General features: G+C 45.5%; 7 protein-coding genes across 7 annotated transcripts; 3 read left to right on the forward strand and 4 right to left on the reverse strand.

Moving 5' to 3' along the window:
* Positions 1–49: 49 nt before the first annotated feature.
* AOL_s00176g97 (uncharacterized protein) lies at positions 50–897 on the forward strand (the record flags this gene model as incomplete). Its single annotated transcript, XM_011128232.1, has 2 exons — positions 50–159; positions 216–897. The coding sequence occupies 2 exons, from the start codon at positions 50–52 to the stop codon at positions 895–897; spliced, it is 792 nt and encodes a 263-aa protein (XP_011126534.1).
* A 915-nt stretch (positions 898–1812) lies between these two features.
* Positions 1813–2729, reverse strand: AOL_s00176g98 (uncharacterized protein; the record flags this gene model as incomplete). The annotated part of the gene is made up of 2 exons (XM_011128233.1): positions 1813–2554; positions 2632–2729. 2 exons carry the CDS (start codon positions 2727–2729, stop codon positions 1813–1815), a joined length of 840 nt encoding a protein of 279 aa, XP_011126535.1.
* A 1173-nt stretch (positions 2730–3902) lies between these two features.
* AOL_s00176g99 (uncharacterized protein) lies at positions 3903–4881 on the forward strand (the record flags this gene model as incomplete). Its single annotated transcript, XM_011128234.1, has 2 exons — positions 3903–4036; positions 4098–4881. 2 exons carry the CDS (start codon positions 3903–3905, stop codon positions 4879–4881), a joined length of 918 nt encoding a protein of 305 aa, XP_011126536.1.
* Positions 4882–7472: 2591 nt separating this feature from the next.
* AOL_s00176g100 (uncharacterized protein) lies at positions 7473–8672 on the forward strand (the record flags this gene model as incomplete). The annotated part of the gene is made up of 1 exon (XM_011128235.1): positions 7473–8672. One exon carries the CDS (start codon positions 7473–7475, stop codon positions 8670–8672), a length of 1200 nt encoding a protein of 399 aa, XP_011126537.1.
* Positions 8673–9191: 519 nt separating this feature from the next.
* On the reverse strand, positions 9192–9977 carry AOL_s00176g101 (uncharacterized protein; the record flags this gene model as incomplete). The annotated part of the gene is made up of 1 exon (XM_011128236.1): positions 9192–9977. The coding sequence occupies one exon, from the start codon at positions 9975–9977 to the stop codon at positions 9192–9194; it is 786 nt and encodes a 261-aa protein (XP_011126538.1).
* Positions 9978–10682: 705 nt separating this feature from the next.
* Positions 10683–11723, reverse strand: AOL_s00176g102 (uncharacterized protein; the record flags this gene model as incomplete). Its single annotated transcript, XM_011128237.1, has 1 exon — positions 10683–11723. One exon carries the CDS (start codon positions 11721–11723, stop codon positions 10683–10685), a length of 1041 nt encoding a protein of 346 aa, XP_011126539.1.
* Positions 11724–13224: 1501 nt separating this feature from the next.
* AOL_s00176g103 (uncharacterized protein) lies at positions 13225–13620 on the reverse strand (the record flags this gene model as incomplete). Its single annotated transcript, XM_011128238.1, has 2 exons — positions 13225–13270; positions 13328–13620. 2 exons carry the CDS (start codon positions 13618–13620, stop codon positions 13225–13227), a joined length of 339 nt encoding a protein of 112 aa, XP_011126540.1.
* Positions 13621–16409: the final 2789 nt, after the last annotated feature.

The following is a 16409-nucleotide window of genomic DNA, read 5'->3' on the forward strand; positions in this document are numbered from 1 at the left end:
ACGACTAGTTACCCTCCGCATTGAACGTCCAATACAGATACGATCGTGAATGGCGTCAACTCAAGAAACTTCCGCCCCCCCTGCAGGGGACGCGAATACTGTCGTGGAACCGATACCAGATCCCGATGCCGATGGGGATCAGCCAGCCGCGCTAGTAAAGTATGTACTAAGTACAAAATCGCAAATTGACACAATTAACTCTACTTTCCTTTTAGGATGTACCATGACCCACAATTCTCGGATATCAAAGTCTTTGCCGGTGAGGATAAAGAGTGCTTTGATCTTCACCGTGTTATTCTTGCCGCACGTTCAAAGTATTTCGAACTGGCCTGCAAGGGGCATTTCGAGGAAGGGAGGGCGAGAGAGATCTATCTACCAGATATTAAGCCCAAAACCTTCACCGTAGTTGCTTTATGGATGTACGGTGGAGGCTTTAAATACCCCGACCCTTTCGACAAAGCTCTTATTCAGGATGTATTCATCGCTGCGGATTACCTGCAAATCCTCCCGTTGAAGAATGCGATCATATCTGCGGTGGAGGAGAAATTCTGGGATATGCCTAACCGGAATGTCGGTGATGCTTACGATATGTTAGAGACCTTTTGTGCGCATTCGAAGTTTACGGATTGGGGGAAGTTTAGGTTGATGGTGGCAAGTACGCTTCATCGTTCCTATATGGGCCCTCAGCGTATTCTACGACTAGCGAAAAATGGAGCAGAGTCCTCGTTGTTGATGGGTCTCATTATCGAGGCATTTCAGAATAGAATAAGAGGTCTTGTATGTTCTAATTGTCAGACTAATAATGACCGTACTACTAGTACGTCTGCTGAGGTCTGTATCGGAGCCTATTGTAACAGGAATTGCTTAGGTCCTGCCAATGTCAACCCTTTTGATTGATGTAACTATATATATCCTGTTTTTTTATTCACCAGGCCTCTGATTGTTTTGCACGGCATTATACCCTTTCGAAGCCAATCCCTTCTTTTCATATTAAGATTATATTGCCTCTCAAAGTTAATTTCCTTGTTTGAGGGTTTCAATATACCCGTCATTTAATTGGTCTCAAGGCAAGGGGCCTAATGTATTTATCTTAGCTAAATAGTTCCTGTACATGTCCAATTCGTGCCGCTTCCAAATAGCTACTCTAAAGGTGTAAGTCTTTTCTCAGCTCTCTAGAATTAATTCACGTCCTTTGTTACACCGCCCCCGGTTCGTACTACCTTGCCAAGCTGCTGAACAAAGATATTTTACCCTTAGTCTCGAGGCCAGAGCTGCCTCATATCATTACCCTATAGATTAAAGGTGTTTTTCTAACGATAGTGGAGGCTGGCACGCACATGTGTCAAAGCTAGTTCTGCTACTATAACTGTCTCCTGAGCGGGCCCTGAGCGGACCCTAGCTAGGGAATAGTACGTGCTGATCTGCGAAGCGCTTTCGGCATTCTGTTACACGATAGGTTACACGGGGCACGTTGATCGATCAGCCCAGTTTCTGGAAGCTTTTTGAAAGAAATAGCTTATCATTGATTTGTATTTCCCTGAATTCTTTTAACAAGTTCGTTCCACTTAGAGGTTGAGTCTTGGTGGTAGAAACTAGAATCCCTTGTTAAAGTATCTCATGCAACATGCTGACTTCATTATCTAGCATCAAGTAGTGCTTATTGCGAAAGAAAAACAGTATAGGTAGTAATGGTAAGTTCTATGTTCAAATATTGTTGTAGGCTGCCCTGGTGATCGAAAAATGCTTTAGAAGTTGATGTTAGATTGTAGTCAACCATATCAATTTACCCAGAATTCTGACTTACCATCAAATCTAAGATTCAGAAGCTTCAGAAGTCTGGAGAAGTGTAATTTGACGTCCACGTGGAGTATCTCCCATCGGAACCCCATCCTCTTGTCTACAAGTAGAATTCTCAAGATCCGACAAGCAAATGCGACACTGATTCTCTTTATTCTTCAACAAATCGGTGTAACAGATTCCACAGAAATTATTGTTCAAAATTTCCTGATAGAGATCGATACGAACCGCATTTCCCAAATCCTCTTGACCCATCTCAAACAAAGACAAGTCCCCATCATACCAAAATGGGAAAATTTGATCAGCCAGCTTTCGAAGTTTGAGCCAATCGGAGATCGATGAGTTTTGAGCGATACCCTTGTACAGCTTAACGGGATCATCGACGGTGATTTGGTCCTCGCGTAGGAACTCCCTAGGGAGCCGGCCGACTAATTGGTCTTGCATCTCTAATTTGAGATCTTTGACACCGAGGAAGTCTGCAGCTTGGAGGACGGCGCAGAAGTCGTCGGCTTCGATGTATTCAGGAAGGGTGTAGCCACCCCTATAGATCCATTTGATGATTACGTCGAATTCTTCGGGTTCGATGTCTGGGAGCTTGATCAAATTTTCGGCGCTCTCTGTGAAGCCACTTCCTTCTCGGCACGTAACCTCGAAAAAGTTGGATCCGATGGAGATGATGTTGCGGTGGAGGTTGTACTCCCTTTCGTTGAAACCGACAAGGACTTTTACGTCGGTAAATTTCGGGTCCCTGAGGAGTCTAGATGTTTTTTTTGGAATTAAGATTTTAGTTAACAGATTCAGGTGGGGAGAGATCTAGAAGGGGGGAAGATTTACTGCGTGAAGCCAATGTCTACGGTTCTGGAGAGTCTAAGTCGCTTTATTGGTCGTAAATCCGAAGAACCAGAGGGTAAGCCAGCAGCTGGGGCATCCATGATCTAGTTCAATCGCGTCTTAAGAAGGAAGCGAGATTACAGTTCTCTTCGAGATGAAATATGAAATTAGCTGACAAGTTCAAGAAAACAAGATTGAGGTTAAAGAGGGAGCTGGTGAGATAGGACGTTATTGATCGTGCACTTAGAGAATCTCTCTGGTCGTTTCGTTGCAAATTCCTTTCTGGGGAAGATGAGGTTTATGGTGGCGGGAGGTGGGATATCAGGCTTTGTGGACCTGGTAGTTGGTTAAAATTCACTGGACTACGTGCGTTAGATGTTAATATTGGTGCGTCTACAAAGCTTTTCTATCATGAAATCATTCTCCCTTTCTACCTACAGAACGTTGACTTCACTATTTTAACATCTACCTCTTCGTCTGATCGCAAATTACACTAGTATCCATATCTAAATCTTGAGGGCCTATCGTCGAACATCTACTCGTATCGTTTTAACATCAGCCTTAGAGCCGGGATTTACATTTACGTAGCAGCAATCGATGTATCAACGAACCAAGAACTACTGCGTAAAGACTGTAACTTCTTCTCCCCATTTTGCATTCAATCTCGAAGGGATCAAATTCTAACGGAGCCTGTATTGTCATCAGTATCCAAGATCCTTTGTATCAATTCCGTTCCCGGCATTGGACCTACTCAGTTCATATTGTCCGCGAATTACCAATCCTCGAATTGATTTCAATAGTCCCTCGTATTCCGTACTCATTTACAGTAGAAATCCGAGGACCCACTGGAGGCCGAACATGTATCGAAATATATCCTATCGATACCTTTCTAGAATTATTCATAGGGCTAAAACTTACGGTTATCTCGCGACAGAATTAAGAAGAAACCTCTAGATCACACATACCCATACGCTGAGTCGTCCAAGCATTCATCGATTGTCAATTCGGAACGTCGATAACGATACTATACCAGAAATCTGTAACAATATCCTGCCATGTGGCTAGTACGCACATTGAGTAAATGCGCGCTATATATGTGGCCAACCACAAAAACACCACGTGGTGTCGACAATTACGCCAGAAAAACTAGATATATACAGGTGTTAAATAAGCATGCCCCTCAAAATTAATCATCGTGAGATATCACTCAGTTCCTTGTCTTTTTGGTTTTAGCGGTGGCGGTGTAGATACTCAAAAGGCCAAAATATTAAAATATGGAGATGACAAAGGGTAAACTTCGGACCCTCTCTAAGAGTTGGGAGATACAAAGTATTTCCGAGATGATCGTTGAAAAGACCAAAAAACCAACCTATACCGATCCATATCTCTTACGGCGGAGGTTCCGGAAGTAAGTATACTATCTTCATCAATTTCGAGGCAGCAGCTTATCGAATACATATATGACCTAGATTTTATCACGACGAAGAAGCCACTGACTTAACAGTCGTTGTCGGCCGAACCAAAACCCATTTCAACCTCCACAAAACCATCGTTTGCAGTTGTTCAGGGTTCTTCAACGGGGCTAGTCAAGACCACTGGAGCCAGACGCGGCTCACAGGGGTATGGCTAAAACATATCGAAGTTGTGGTTTTTGAAATAATCGCTTTGTGGATTTACGGCCACGGATATATGTTCCCCGGTGCGCCGCTCGGTCGACGTCTCGTTAAAGACACGTATATCGCAGCCGACTACCTCCTCATGCCTGAACTGAAAGCCCATATAATCTGGGCAGCGAAGGGTTTCTGGACTAAAGAGATGTTAAAAACTGGCGGTGAAATCCGCTACGATAACGATCCATACGATCTCTTCCGAACGCTTTGTGCGTATTCGCATACCCGTTCGAGGCATTCTTCTGAATTTGAAGGATTAAGAAGTTGTGCGGTAGTTATTATTCGAGGTTTTGGATCTCACCGTGTTGGAGTTCCGAAGTTTAAGAATGTTGAGGATGATAAGGATGATGATAGTGATGGTGATGATGATGATGATCATACCCGTGGGGTTGCTAAGATGTTTGAGCTCTTGATTGAGGCCTATGATGACTTGATCAGGGCCGCGATATGTACTGATTGTTATCCGCAGTGGGAGATTCATGCTCAGTCTAGATATAGGTGTAGTAGCGTTAAGTGTCGCAGTGCGAAGGAGTTATTGGCGCTGACTCCTGATAAGAATCCGTTTAACTCACGTCTCGATTGACTGTTGATTGTGTCGAGAAAAATTGTTTTCTCCATATGCGGGACTGTCTTTGATACTCTGACTCCGCGATTAAAACCCGATAGCTCATGTACTTAGAAAAAAGATGTTTCTTAGATGCCACAGCGTGTATACATGTATACAGAAGCGATAGATTTACTGCTGCGGGCCTAGCTCGAAGCCTAGGATTATCAACCCGACCTCAATTTCCTTTTTTGCTTCGTTTTGGGTAATAGATACGTCGGGTGTAACCGAAGATGTTTTAAGAATACAAATCTAATAACCTTAAATCTCGGATACGATTACTTTCGGCCAGTTATGCATTAATCTCGGATAGAAGTAGCGAGGATCTGTAACGTTTCCAATTTTGGATTCAATCTATAGGATTCCCACCGTTGGGTTGTTTTTGTGTTATTTGTTCAACTGGAGCTGGGGGTTAGTCAGAGCAGGTCCAGACTTTCGTATTTCTAATCGAATGAACAATCGAGAGTATAGATAGACGTTTCGATAGTAGATATGATACGTATAATGTTTCTTTAGCCACTGCCTGAGTGGTTTTCGGACGGACCCTCTGGGCCATCATGCCGAAATCGCAGTCCAAACGTTCAACGTCTACTCGTCGACATATCAAGGTCATGACTCTCGAAAATTTTGATCACGAAAAACCTGATTTTTATCGCTTTTCTTCATTTGAAACCGTCTTGATTCTTTGAAAAAATTCGTGCTCCCTCATAGTTGAGGCTGTGTTCGTCGATATCCCCAGCCGTCGACGTCAATGCGCCATGCCGGCATACGTGCCCCGTGCGCACGGCTCGACGATATAGAACCGCGAACCGACCTTTTTGGCTATAATGATTATTATTAGGAACATACCTCGGTATACCTACCGATAAATTAAATTAAACGAATATATATTGTGCGAGCCTCGGTTGCGGGCATTATCATAGCGGGTTAATAATTTGTTGGAAGCAACTCACGTTTCGAAATAAGTTTTACCTTAGTAAGTCAAAGATCTCGATTTGGCGCCGTCTCGTCACCAGACCTTGGATCGGTTCGACTTGACTGGTTTATGTAAAAGATGATAGAGTTTAATCCATATGAGATATTTTCCGATTGTTCGGGCGGGGTAGCAAGCAAAAGCGTCGGTATCTGTGAAGTTTGCTTGGGCGTGTTTTGCATGATGACACATCGAAAGTGTGATATCAGCTTCACATCGATAGCTCAACGAATAATTGCTTCTACTTTAAAATAAAAGTCAGGATCTCACCGACTGAAGTGTTTCTTGAACCTCAGTCGAGTACGAAAGGCAGACTGTTAGGCAGGCCTTCCTCTCTGTTTATTGCTGAGACCAAACACCATCGATTATGCCGTGTTTTTCATCGGTTTGCAACGTTTGTGGTATTTTGAACTTGTGTACCTGCATGCACGTATCCCACCTGATTAACGAAATGAGTGCAGACTCGACTCCTAACAAGACATACCCTTCAGATCGTTTCAAGCCCGTAACGTCATGACTCTTGTACCTGAGCCTTCCCGGTTTTGAGGCAAGCTTTTCACGTTGGTCTCGGCTGGGCATTGTCGCTTTGGGACCTGAGCTCTATTGACCATTCCTGATTTGGAAGTCGACAGGGATTAGCCCATTGCCCAAAATGGGAACCCTAACACATCGGGCGTTAGGGTCGTTCGCTCAAACCCCACTCCTTGAAACCTGGCGCAGTGCCCATGAGAAAAGATTAGCTGAAAAAACTCGACTGAATAGAGTAACATTAGACTAACCAATCTTGGTTTTGGTTTGCTTGCCGAAGTTTCCGGATTGGCGCGGGCTATCTATCCTTTGGTATCTCGAAGTTTTGAGACGAAGAAGGGGCCCTAAACTTTTTTGTCACCGAGAATAGCATGAAACTTTTCAGGCACCATCACCTCCTATCGATCAAAAAGGTCCGATGTAGGGTACCTTAGTCAGAACTGTACATGTCATTGTACATTGCACGACATGTACATACATTTCATGTAGCTAGTACTAGCTAGGTCGAGCTGCATTGACATCCGTCGCGATGTCGGCTCATCCGGCGTTTCGATGCTATTCCCCAGTTTGTGCTAGTGTGCACCAGAACTGTCGGAGACTACGAAATCGCCCAAAGGCGTTGTCGCGGTGGAAATTCTGGCGTGCATACTCCGTGGAGACCTCAACGTAATAGCAATTGGAGCCGCAGTGTAACGTTCCGTTCTGAAGCTTTAGTCCGAGGAGAAGACTTCAGAGCTCTTGTTCTAAGGTCTATAAAAGACTTTGATCCTCCCGACTTCAGAATAGTTTTTTTTTTGATCAGCAAGCAAGCCTTCCAAGCAAATAAGCCTCTACCGCCTTCTCTTTTCGTTAGTTAATCCCTCTCTTTCTTTTTCGCCCTGGTGGCTCGAGTATTCTATTCTTTTCGATCTTGACGATCTTATCAGTTCTTCTTTTGCAGTGCAAATATCTTATTAGCAGGATTTCTTATACCCAAAGTCGTATTTTTTTTATTTTTCATAACTTATTCTTTCCAACCAGCTTTTTTTTGTCTTAATTTCCAAGTTTTCTTTTAATTTTTTCTTCAAACATGCATTCCAAAATCCTCATATCCGCTGTCCTCGCAGCTCTCACTGCCGCCCCACAAGCCTGGGCCCACGGTCTCGTCGAAAGCGCCGTTGGTGATGTTGGCACAGCCAAAAGCAAGGGTCTCGGTGTCGTCGACTCCACTCCAAGAGATGGAACCCGCCGAAACCCCTTCCAACAAGATTCCACAATCTTCAGAAACCAAAGAACCGTCGCCGCTGCTAAAGGTTGCGGTACCACCCTCGGTGGGGGTGCAAACAGTGTCAGCGGAGCCGTCCCAGCCATGGCTCAAGCCGGTGCAATCGCCCAAGTCAGCCCCGGTGGTACTCTATCCATGAGTCTTAGACAGGTCAACGCCGACGGTGCCGGTCCTTACACATGCATGATCGATGCTACTGGTACCGGTGCCTCGTTCACCGAAATCACTGTTACTCAGAACGTTCCAGGACGTAATGGTAATAACCGACAGGGTCAAAGAACTGTTCATCCGTTGACAGTTCAGATGCCTGCTGGTATGCAGTGCACTGGAAGCATGGGTGGGATGGATAACCTGTGTATCGTTCGTTGTCAAAATACTGCCCGAGCCGGTCCATTCGGTGGATGTGTTCCTGTTCAGATGGTGGCTCCTAATGCTCAACAACCTAACTTACCGGCTAATGGTGGTCTTCCTGCAAATGGTGGTCTGCCAGTCCCTGTTTCTTCTGTTATTGCCGCTCCATCTGCTGCTCCGATCGCCAATGTTCCAGTCGGAGATGCTAATGGTGGTAACTTCAACAATGGTGGGAATAACAACAATGGTGGGAATAACAACAACGGTGGAAACAATGGTGGAAACAATGGCGGAAATAACGGTGGAAACAATGGCGGAAATAACGGTGGAAACTTGAACAACAATGGTGGAAACAACGGAGGAAACAACGGTGGCAACTTCAACAATGGCGGTAACAATGGCGGTAACAATGGCGGTAACAACGGTGGTAACAACGGTGGTAACAATGGTGGTAACAACGGTGGAAACAACGGTGGAAACAATGGTGGAAACAACGGCGGCAACAACGGCGGCAATAACGGCGGCAATAACGGCGGAAACAACAATGGAAACTTCAACAACGGTGGAAACAACGGCTTCGCCAACAACAATGGCGGAAACGGTAACTTCAACCGCCGCCTCGCCCGCCAGAAGAGATGGCAATGGAAGGCTTAAGGAGAGTTCAAATAAACTCTTCTTGGTACCCTAGTCATCATCGTTCAATTATTTCTCTTCTTCCTTTTCGTCCGTTTCTTGTTTGGAGTACCTGTTACACGATATCCTGTTTGCTTTTAATTTAATCGTTCTTGGAAAGTTCTTGGTTGGAAACCTTTTGAGTTATGAATCTGCAATCTTCTTCTTCTTTGAGTTCAAGTAAAGTCTTGTTATGACAATGATCGCGATCCTGTAGTATTTTTTATATCCATGTATGCATAGAGGGGACTTGTGGGTTGAGATGTTTAATTAAAGAAAAACTGAAGGGAGGCTTCATTAAGGCTTTAAAAAATATCCATTCCGGTTTCGTAGTTTGCAATTGTGAGAATGACGTAAAGAAGTAAGAATTATGATTAACATTAAGGTAATAAAAAAAAAAAAAAAATGAAAAAAATGAAAAAAATGAAAATGAAAACTGGCCTTGGTGTCTGATGTGAAGTCTTTGAGGTATTGTGAAGTTAATACTGGGAGTCATATTTTCTACTCCGAGGACCGCAAATGTCTCCAGCACTCCAAGGCATTTGAAAATCCAGACTTGACACTTCGCAGTCCCTCTTGCTTGATCTGGTCGACAAAGTTATCTGTATCGAAACAACAAGGATTCATATTTTGGCCACATATACCAAAGTAAGTCCCGACAACTTCGTTGATATCGGATATTACTTCGACGACGGTTTCGGTAACCGTTTCGATAATTGGCTCGGCGTTCGCTTTTTCATCTTCGAGTAGTTGCTTAGCGTGTCTCTCGGTATTCAGGGCTGTCGCATATTCCATGGCCACAAAGACCATGAAGGTCAGGAACGTGAGCAGTATGCCGGTGGCTGCGGGAAGGATACGGTCATCTATATCCCAGCCGGTAGAACCCCTTCCGCGTTGTCTTCTAGGCCTTCTTCGATATTTTTCGGCATGTTTATCATATTCTCCGAAGTTTTGTGTGTTCGTAGAACGCAGTGGTTCCTTTTCCGTGTTTTGCTCGGTGCAATCATTCGTCTTGGCTTCCTCGTCGCACTCCTGGCTTTTGTTATCTCTTTCCGATCCGCTGTCGAATTCGCTTTCTCGGTAATTCATGTCGCTAGATGAAGAGCTTGGAACAATGCTTTCGTTGTCATCGAAGGAGTAGATGTAATGAGTTACGCCATTGTCTGTGTCGGTGTATCTGGACACATACTCGTTTTCGATGCAGTAATCAGATTTACTAGAAAATGGGGATTCAGACCGAGATCGCTTAGACCTGGATCCTTCTCCTGATGTCTTGGACTGCGTCATGTTGGAATTCGATGTCTGCCTTGGTGTATGTATGCGTATTCAAGCTTGAAAGGGAAGCTGATAGTTGTTCGTACACGTGCAGTGTTCGAAGCTATCGGCTTGGGGGTTGGCGATGTATACTTTGTTGGCTTTGGTGGTCAGCCTAGACGTAAATTGCGGGGGAGTCTCGGTACTGTGGGGTTGAAAGATGTTAACTGTGGCCAGTTTATCTTTTGGATAGATATCCGGGGAAACCTGCTCATCAGTGCACTGCAGGGCGAGCTCTGAGATCGTCTGTGTTGGGACTGTGATATCCACTCTCGAATAGCTGGCGGCTGGCAGGACCTACATGAGGTTTCTGAGCGAATAATCAAGACCAGCGTCGGGTCTACTAGTGTCGCTTATCTAGATGAAGGAGGTTATTTGGGGTCGAGGCGTAGCTGTCTAAAATCGGTGGCACGTGGAAAAACCTAGTTAGGAGGTGCGCTGCTTCTACGATGCGGTAAACGTAGGATTGTCATAAGGATCTGAATGTACTAAAAATTCGAATTCAAAGGCCGCCTGCGATAGTTAAAGGATCATACCAGGTAAAAATTTTTAAAAAGAAGATAGCCCGCTATATGAACCAGAAAATTGCATATAAAACATGGTAAATAGAGAACACATCTCAAAAACTCCTCCCAGAAAAGAACAAAAAAATGAAAGAAAAAACAAGGGAAATGTCCCCTACTCCTTGGTAACTTTCACACCTCCATCATTGACGTCAGATTTGCTTGGTGTTTTGGCTGTTGGAACTTTCTCCTCGGATTCCTCGTTGAGTTCTTCGATTGTTTCCTCGGGGAGATTCTCGAGCCTTTTCCTTGGCTTTTGCTTCGCTCCTGATTCTGCGGCGGGCCCTTCGCCTTCTGGCTTGGGGTAGTTCTGCACGATGATGTCCACTACATCTTTGAACTCTTCCATCCAGCTTGTAAGGACTGGGAAGAATATAACTTCCCGTTCCACGTTCATCCCGTCGGCTAGAATCAAGCTCTTCCAAAAGGCGGCATCTTCATGGTTTCTTTGCTCACCCTTGATAACTGCCATCATAGCATATGTTTCATATTTCCCAGGCCGGTGAATCAAGGCCACATCTCCGACAGTAGCAGCATCGATGGCTCTTCGGCAGCAGATCTCTGCTTGGTTGAGTAACCAGTCTCTGGTTGCCATATCCGGATGCCACGGTTGAACCCGTATTTTGGAAGCTCGTTCTAGAAACCCAGCTGCCGACAACAGTTCCTTGCACGTTTCATAGCACAACTGTGGAGATTTCTCTTGGTCGAATTTTAGCTTTGGAAGCATATCCCATGCGGCGTCATACTGCTTGAGTCGTGTGTGAGAAAAGAATAGACGTCGATCGAAGTAGGCCATAAGTTCCTCCCGAGTATTGACATTGTGAAGTTTGACGATGCAATAGTTGATGACCTGGATGTTTGAAGCATTTTCGTCAAGAATTTTAATGATTTTGAGAAGACTTGTATGGGCCTTAAACCACTTGTGAGAATAGAAATCCGTATCATGAGTTTCGATATAATATTGAAGTTGCTTGATAAGAAGATCGGTAGGGAGGGGTAATAGAGGGGTCTTGGAAAGACTAGGAGGGATAGCAGAGTTCCACGGAGCCCTAGGAAGACTAGCATGTGTAGTTGTCGAAGAAGTCTCGTCCTCCCCCGTGACCGGCGGGTCTATCAACACAAACGGACTTGTAGGCGAATTCGTGGCGGTAGACATTATGGAAGCGGATACCGTAATGCTGCTGACAGCTACCGTCGATTCTGAAAAATACTGGAATTGCATGGATCCTTTTAAAGTCCTCTTCTGTTATATCGGCCGGTCGAATCTTCGAAGAGGGGTTGATATGAGCTATATACCGGAACCACCCCTACCCGCCCAAAAGTTTGATAAGGATTATATAAAAACCTCAAGCTAACGAAGCTTACTTGATTTCTTGCCTGCCTGTCTGCCTGTAGTGCTGCTGGAAGTGCATATGTCAGTCGTGGCGATATTACAATTGCAAAGAGTGACGACTCCAAATTTGGACTACTGCCGGTTGGATCGAATTCAAAATCTCGCCAGTGGCTCCACCCCATGCGACCATGCATGCCATGTTGGACAGCTAAGCTAGCTGCCGTCGCCTCGAAAATTTCGATTCGTTCAGCCTGCAAGACCAACTCACCGCGGTGCTATTGGCTGATTTGGCCGGCCGTATGGGCTTCGATTCATGACAGATGGATGCTAGGTAGTCTTCAAGAGAATTTGTCTGAGACAGCAGCAGGCAAGCAGGCATCATACAGAAACCACCGTCGAAGACCATGGCCATCTGACTCAACTCGAAATGGGTTAATCATATTTCAACCCCGCCCGGACTTCGAGCATGGTGGCGACGATGTGGTGCACAACAGGACTGACCCTGGTCGGGTTGTGTTGGTTCGTGTAACCGACGCTACAGCTATCGACGGTGGGAAGCTGGCGGGGTTACACGGATAAGACGTGAAACAGCGAGCTTCTTGAGGCTGATGAAGCACGAAGATGAGCTCTCGTCAGGTTCGGCGGGGTTATCCATGTCTGTGGCAGGGCTTGTCTGGTGGCTTTACATGCTGCTGGAGCTAGAGCTGGCCCTGCTTGAGCAATTGAGCTGCAGTGTGCCGCGTGGTTTTTGGTGGAGACTGTTGCATTTTGAAAATCAACACGAGAGGAGAACTCTGAAGGCATGGAATGTATTGGAGTTAGCTTTCGAATTCGAATATTCGAGGGTAATAAAACGGGGTAATAGTGGAGATAGATGGGATGGTACTTGTGAAGATTCTTTTAAGAGGAAAGAGGTGAAGTGTAGAGATCGGAAGGAGAACAACCGGCAGTGATATAGTTAATGCATTGAAAGCTACAAAGGAACAGGGCACTTTGATCGATTGAATTGATTGAATCTAAATTTATAAATCTAGAGCAATACAGTTCGAAGGAGAACAAAACACTAAGGAGAAAGATACTTGTAAAAGTAAAGTATCAATGGTTATGATGAAAGAAGTAAGGAAAAACAATGGATGCTATGATCCTACTAGCTAGAAGTCAGCTACTGCTGGGCGTAGATAATAATTAGCGGGGGATTAAAACTTACGAGCTCATTGTAATCAACGAACTGGGGAAAGGAAAGTGAATTTTCACCTTCGCGATAAAAAAGGAACGAAGACACTTGGGAAGGAGCAAAAGTCATCATTCTTGACCTTCGAGACGTCTAAGGAGGAACGTGGCCGATGCGGTGATAGCATTCGCAGTAGTTGCTGTATATACGTTAGGCATAGAGCTTTTAGATTAATGAAGAGAAGACTATTGCTTACTGGTAGCATTCCAAAAACTTCTCATACTTGCATATGCCCCAGACCTTGACGAACTTGGTGCGGCATGCACAATGATCCTGGCACCATTGCCAGTTGACGAGATTGCCTCTCCATTGCCAGATACGTGGACTAGGGCAGGCGACTCTCCATTCCTTGGTTGAGCCTTTATCCCATTGAGCCTCACGTTTGTCGATTTCAGGAGGATTATCAACTGGAGCAACCATCGGAACGACGACAGCCATAGCTCCAGAGACAGCTGAGAGTAAAGTGACGACGAGTTTGGTGACCAACATCGTGAGGAATGGAGATAGGGACGGGTATGGAAGGTACAAATTGAGCAAGAATTTTTTTGATAAAAGTGTTTGACCGTAGTTTCTTTGTGGGTGGTGAGGAGGAAAGAGGAGAAAAAGAAGTTTTGTGGAAGAGCCTGGCTTAAATAACTGTTATCTTGTAAGACTGCCGAGGGAAAGATCAATAGGCCTTTGTAGCCCTCTTTGTAGAATTGCCTAATTTGGTAGACGCCTCTACGTCGTCTCGACAGTCTTGGCACAAGTATTTAACTCCTCCGTTTCTAACCCACCGACCTTTCCATCTAATCAACCTCTATCACCTCATTCACTTCCATCATCGCCACTACCTCCTTCCCATCTTCACCTACGTCATGTCTCCTTCTCTCCGTAAGCAAAAATTGGCTTTGCTAATCCCCGCCTCGTCGTCATATTCTTTCTGTCTGGCCGAGGGGTTGAAGTGGTTCTAGCCCTCGAGGCTCATCGGCCTTCTTCTGGGCCTAAGATACCCGGTTTGCCAACCGTAGCCACCGGTTGGTGAAAAGATCACGGTAAACCGAGACCAGCAACCTAGAAATGTCAACCTCGATGGCTTCATCATAGCCAACAGAGAAACAAGTATAGCCGTACATCGCGAACGAGACAACATCATAAACAATATCTGTGACGCGATGAGAGAACAGGTAAAATATCTCTATTTGGTAGCATTGAATCCACCCTTTCACGCCACTGTTTAGCTTTCTGTGCTATTGGAAATGTGCTGTATCCTAACTTCATCCTTCTAAGTAGTCTCGACACTAGACCAGCTTAGCTCAGCCTTCTGAGCAGGCACATGGGTATTGAATATTTTCAGAAAACCCGAGACGCAACCAGGGGAGACACATCTTATGGCGTCCTGCTCAACCCAGCTTCGTATTAAAGAGGTGTGTACAAGCCCCAAATCATGGCGTGGGGAGCAGCTCAGTCTCCCGTCGAAAAATCAATTCCCTAATTTGGATATATCTCAGACAGCGACAATGGCGACCAGAGTGCCATCTCCATATATATCCTCCTTGGCCCTAGTCGCGTCCATAAGATCCGTGGCGCCCAGGTGATGTGCCTCCGGGCATCCCAGCCTTAGCAAATCTCAGATTTCGATGATGTTATCGCAAGGCAAAACCTGGTCCCCTCTTTCCAATGCAAAGCGCCTCCGGGCGCCCTTGGGGTCGATCGTGTTGTGCCTCCGGGCAGCCACCTGTTGAAGATTCGGCTCATTGGTCTGGGTGTACCTTTCAGACCATGGTGATGACTATGGCGATGACTATGGCGAGGACTATTAGACGGCCGCGGGCTCATCTGACGAAAGCCTGTTCCTCCCACTTCAGGCTGTCCTCCTGTGCCTCCGGGCACCTTAGAGTACTTTGTTTCGGTTGCCTCCGGGCATTCATCCTCGGACGGCCTTTCCAACGGCCAGCTGCTAGACCCATCCCATCCTCGTCGCTAGAACCAAGGCAGGTGACATACTTCAATGTCACTAGGAACGGTATACGCCTTCACGATACAGGCTCCGGGCTCCGGCCCAATCGGCCTCATTTCAGGGCTCCGGCCCCAATCCTAGGGCTCCGGCCCTTAATTTGTGGCTCTGGCCACTTCGAGTATCAACCGAACCCTCGGGCTGGACAGCTCGTAGCCTCGAGGCCAGGCGTTGTCCCGGCTTGGGGTACATAGCAGCGGACCCAATGGGTGGGTCGGTCCGCCATCCCCCCGACCCAACACCCGGTATGCACCGCTAGCTCCATATTTATCATTTAGTACTCTTTTTGACTAATTATTTTCACCTTAGCATCACGACTGGGTGTGGGGGGTGGCGTAACTCCAGCCCCTCTAGATCTTGGGTGGAGGGGCCCAAATTCGATGTTGAAATGTTGTGTTTTTTGCGTTGATGTGCTTGGGGTCCGCCCCTGTGGTTTACTGAACCGTCGAGTGCCTCAGGGCACTAGAACAAGAGGTTGGCGGACGTCTTTTCATGGGTGGGGGTGCAAGGTGAGGGGAAGAGGTTGTGGATGAGAGTAAGAAGCTGATGCATGTATATAACTTTAGCCACCATATACTTATATACGGCTAGCTTGACCCAAGTTTGGATAAAATGCGAGAAGTTCGATTAACCCCAACCAGATTCTGGCGAAAGTGTACACTCAGTACGTTGTTGGAGTTAAACGACTGTACCACGGTACTAGCGAGTGGGCGTGTATAAAATATTATCACTAGGCGTGCCGTCCACTCCAATTTCTATGTGGTTCTATACTATCAATCCATTAATCTTGCGCCTGCAGAGGTTCGTGCAAGCGACGGGGCTAAGAGTAGTCCCGTATCTACATAGTTCTCTTCAAAGATGCATATCTATTTTAATTTATATAGATATCTATATCTCCGGAGATTTGTAGCACGACGCTCGAAAAATCTAAATATTTATCTCTTAGGACCCTTTAAAGTTACTTTGAAACTTAGTAAGTCTCTTAAAGGATTAGCACACTTCGGGGAATAGACATACTAAAATGGCGGCTTGTGGAGACTCTACCGATATTCAACTAGTACTATAGCTCCGAATCTAGTATCTACAAGAAAATCTTCGCTTTTTCTTTATATATACACTACTTTGTGTAAATGATGTACTCACATCATACACTATGAATAGCTATAGTATATCACAGCCTCTACATCTGCAGCTGCAAGGACAAGTTCTAGATCTACAAAGTGCACCAGATCTGCAGAAACTGCTAACGTTAAGGTTTCTACATATCCATCTAGACCGGCAG

Source organism: Orbilia oligospora (assembly GCF_000225545.1).
Source record: "Orbilia oligospora ATCC 24927 unplaced genomic scaffold scaffold00176, whole genome shotgun sequence".
Classification (NCBI taxonomy): Eukaryota; Fungi; Ascomycota; class Orbiliomycetes; order Orbiliales; family Orbiliaceae; genus Orbilia; species Orbilia oligospora.